The sequence below is a fragment of the Solanum tuberosum genome, unplaced genomic scaffold (assembly GCF_000226075.1).
Source record: "Solanum tuberosum cultivar DM 1-3 516 R44 unplaced genomic scaffold, SolTub_3.0 scf00183, whole genome shotgun sequence".
NCBI lineage: Eukaryota > Viridiplantae > Streptophyta > Magnoliopsida > Solanales > Solanaceae > Solanum > Solanum tuberosum.
In genome coordinates, this window is record NW_006239110.1 from 290,109 (window position 1) to 294,206 (window position 4,098).

The 4,098-nt window shown below is 33.9% G+C and overlaps 1 protein-coding gene across 1 annotated transcript; it reads right to left on the reverse strand.

Moving 5' to 3' along the window:
- Positions 1–825: 825 nt before the first annotated feature.
- Positions 826–3,077, reverse strand: LOC102600176 (cytochrome P450 86B1-like). Its single transcript, XM_006354906.2, has 2 exons — positions 1,652–3,077; positions 826–1,409 (listed from the first exon to the last, which is right to left on the reverse strand). The coding sequence occupies exons 1-2, from the start codon at positions 2,867–2,869 to the stop codon at positions 1,005–1,007; spliced, it is 1,623 nt and encodes a 540-aa protein (XP_006354968.1). The 5' UTR covers positions 2,870–3,077; the 3' UTR covers positions 826–1,004.
- Positions 3,078–4,098: the final 1,021 nt, after the last annotated feature.

A 4,098-nucleotide genomic window follows, 5' to 3' on the forward strand; every position in this document is an offset into this window, starting at 1 on the left:
AAAGGCAAAAATTCGGGGGTGGACTAAAAGTGTATCAATATTGTGAACATGAAAGACTATTAGTGTTTCATGGGAAAATTCAAAACTCAAAAATAAGGGACTATTTTGTGTTTTTTCTCTTGTTTTTTTTGTGTCCAATAAGTATAGTTTTTCCATCTATTAATTTGTCCAAAGATTTAGACATCATGATCATCGATGAACTTCCGAGCTATTTGCAAGTCTTTGAAGAAAGGCTAAAGAATCTGAAGGAAGAATTGTCCGAACAAGATTTGCAGACAACTTTTATTGGAAGGAGAAAGATATTGAAAACTGTGATTTGCATCATAGACGGGGAAGAGGTAGATGAAGATCCAAGAAAGGAGTTGAAGTCACAAGACCGAGTTGTGGATATCTTCATCAAGTCAAGAAAAAATTAGAATGCTTGAGAGTGATGACCTAAGTATAAAGGAGGGTGTTGAAAATAAACTTGATTAATCTCATGTACATGAACTCTATCATGTATTAGGAATTAATGTACTCATGTATGAATAGGTTTTGTTCATGAACTAGGAGAAGATGAAAATTGTTCATGAACTAGAGATTATTAGATTATGTACATACTAGAGAAAACCTATGCATACATATGTAGCATAGTTATTTTATCAAGTCAAGTTAGAAGTAAAGGTTTCAAATCATGATTTCGTATTGCATATCCAAATGGACCCTAAGTCTTTGTTATCAAACAACTTATAGTAAATTGTTTTTTGGATATTTGTGATTTCTAGTAATGTGATACTGAAAAATTAGCATGAAACAGAAAGAATGTAGTATATCAAAATTAAAGAATCATAGCAATCAACACAGAATCTATTATTCCAATCACTCACCTTATGTACCTATTTCAATCTTTTTTGCTTTCCCTGTATCATTACTACTCGCCCCCATTTTTGTATCTTTATATCACTGAAATTTGTTTTTAAAAAAATTACGAAAAATAGAGAAAGGATCGTACAAACATTAGAGAGCTATATAAAGTATTTGTTGTTCAGAGGAAGTTGAGATTGATCACGCCTAGAGAGTTTGACTTGTAGTCCATACTTGAGGTACATAGTAAGAGCCATTTTGGGCATAACTGGATGGCCTTCCACTACCTTGACATGGAAACGATAGAGGATGGATGCAGCTGTGAATTTCATTTGATAATAAGCAAAATCTTTGCCTAAGCAAAGGCGAGGTCCTCCGTTGAAGGCAGTGAAGCGGTATGCTGGTTCACTCATGTACCGTCCATCTCTCAACCACCTTTCAGGTCTGTATTCTCTGCAATCTTTACCCCATATACCTTCCATTCTTCCCATTGTGTAGATTGCATACACCACCTTTGTTCCCTTCTTCAATACTGTCCCGTCTGGGAAAACATCGTCTTCAACAACCTAGACATAACAATACAAATTTATTCCATCATCAAATGCTATATAATAACTTAATAATGCAAATTGGTTGTATGATTAGAGCCATTAACTCTTAAAATATCAAATCAAGTACATTTTTAAGTGTCAAAATTGATCTTTTAAATAAGTAGTTATGTGTGAGGTACAAGTAATGTAACCGATAATTATCTAGTTTAAGAAATGATAATATGAGTTATTTAATGTTGAAAATAGAAAAGTTTTACCTCTTTGTGATCAACTGGGACAGAAGGGTACAATCTGAGAGCTTCAGAAAGAGCAGCTTGTAGATAATCCATTTTCTTGATCTCTGCTGGCTTGAAAATCAATGGACTTTCATTAATAGCATCCTCCCTTTCATTCAGAATCTTACAAATCTCAACTAAAATCCTTTGTTCAACCTCCGGATTACGATCCAACAGCCAGAAAAACCAGCTTAATGCAACTGAAGATGTGTCTCTTCCAGCTAGAATGAAATTCACACATATATCTCTTAAGAACTTATCGGAAAACGGCTTTCCTTCTTCATCTCTTAACCCCATAAACACTGTTAAAAGATCTGATCTCTGTTTGCTATCTGCTATAGAAATCTCTTTCTTTCTTGTTCTGATTACTTCATCAGCAAATTCATCCACTTTTTTCAGTGAATGTTTAAGTGTCTTCTCTGTTCCTAACCCGAGGCACCTCATGGTTTTCCATACAAGCGTGGGAGTGACAAACCGTAGAACGGTTGCCTCTGTTGCTAATTCGAAAGCTTTAGCAAATGGAATTTGGGGTAAGTGAGGGTGGAGACACCCTGGATCAACCCCAAAGGCAATCATGCAGACGTTATCGAATGTGAGCCTAAGGAGAACATCTTGAAGATCGATAGGGTTTGATTGCTTGATTGAATCTTCTAAAACAGGTAAGAGCCTAGAATGAACAAGCTCCAACAATGAATCTGTTGTCATGTTCCTAAACTTAGCAGAATGGAATTCAATGCTGGCTGGTTTCCTCTGTTTATGCCAATTATCATAATCTGCATTGAATATTCCATCTCCAAGAAGGTCTCTGACAGTGCTCCGGAAGTAGTCTCCTTTTGGGAAATTTGAGAAGTTGGTCTTAAGAAGATACTCAAGATTCCGGGGATCAGATGTGACCACACAATTGAGGTTGGTAAACCATGGACCTCGGAATGTAAATGTCCCATTCATGCGGCAGAGAACATCAGAAATCCACTCATACATGTCTTTACGTAGGCCTAAAATCAAAGAAGGCAACATCCCTACGAGTGGCCAGTTTGGTAGTCCTTGTTTTTTCGCTTGCCTTAAGGAATGTATAGCGATGAAAACAACAAGTGCGAGGAATATTTCCATGATTTGTATCTCTGGCAAGAAAAACAAACTGAGATGTTCAAATGAGGAAGAAGAAGAAGTCATGTTAATGGAGGTGAATGTAGTATTCATGAGGTTGAGATGATAGGAAATATTGTTCTAGTTATAAAAGCATGGACTGATTGTTTTGGTGTGATTTCTAGTGCTACAAATATAGCTTGTTTACAGTTTTGATTTGGTGAGCTGAAAATAGAAACAAATTACTCTCTCATCTATATATGTTGTGATTTCAAATCACATTTCTTGTTGAAGAGGGTTTTTGATCAACAATCAAACTGTTTTTTTTATCTTCTTATTTTGATTGATTTCAAAATATGGACGTGTCTCTCTCTCTCTTATTAAACCCGGTTGACTAAACTCGCAAGGCTTTTTTTTAGCAATAGAGTGGGTGAGATAGTTAACCTAAGTTACAACAGTTTTCTAGTCTTTCCCGCGCACACGTTTTTCCCTTACTTCTTTTTTTCTTCCTATAATCCATACAAATTTCAAGTTAAGTGTGCCGTTTAGCTACAAAAACTTATTGGTCTCTTTTACCCTTTGGTATGGTGGTGCCACGTGGAATCTCTTCTGTTTTTTTCTTAGTTTTTCTGCAATTGAAGCAAAATAAACTAGTTACTAAAAAAAAATATTCTCTCCGTCTCAATTTATGTGACACTTTATAGATTTTGAGATTCAAATAAATCTATCTTTGATCATAAATTTTTCATATATTTTTTAATTATTGTGACTTATAGTATTTTTTACGCAGTTTACAAATATATAAATTTCATTTCAAAAAAATTATAGATTTCACACATAAATTTTCAGTCAAACTTACATTATTTGACTCTCCAAAAATAAAAATATCATATAAATTAAGACCGAGAGAATACCAATATTTGATTTGATGAAATGGAAAGAAAGATGATGAGGATGTAAATGAAAGTGGTGTTGGGAAGGAAAATGTGTGCATCGAATGAAAAAAAGAGGGTAGGAATTAGTCTTTCTAGGGGAAATAAGTGCATAGGAAAATAAAATGTTACTCCCTTGGTTCCTATTCTCTCCTTCTGTTCATAATTACTTGTTCACAATTACTTGTTCACTTCTAAATTGACACATTTATTAATAAAATAATTAATGACATAGTAAAATTATTATTTTACCTTTATTAATTATGAAGTGGATGAATTAAAAAACTTAAGATTTTCAAGAATTTTTATCTTTTTCAAAGTAATTAATTGAGGGTATAATATGTAAACAAATTTGTCCTTTCTTGATTTGTCAAAATGGACAAGTAATTAAAGACAACCAAAAAAGGAAAA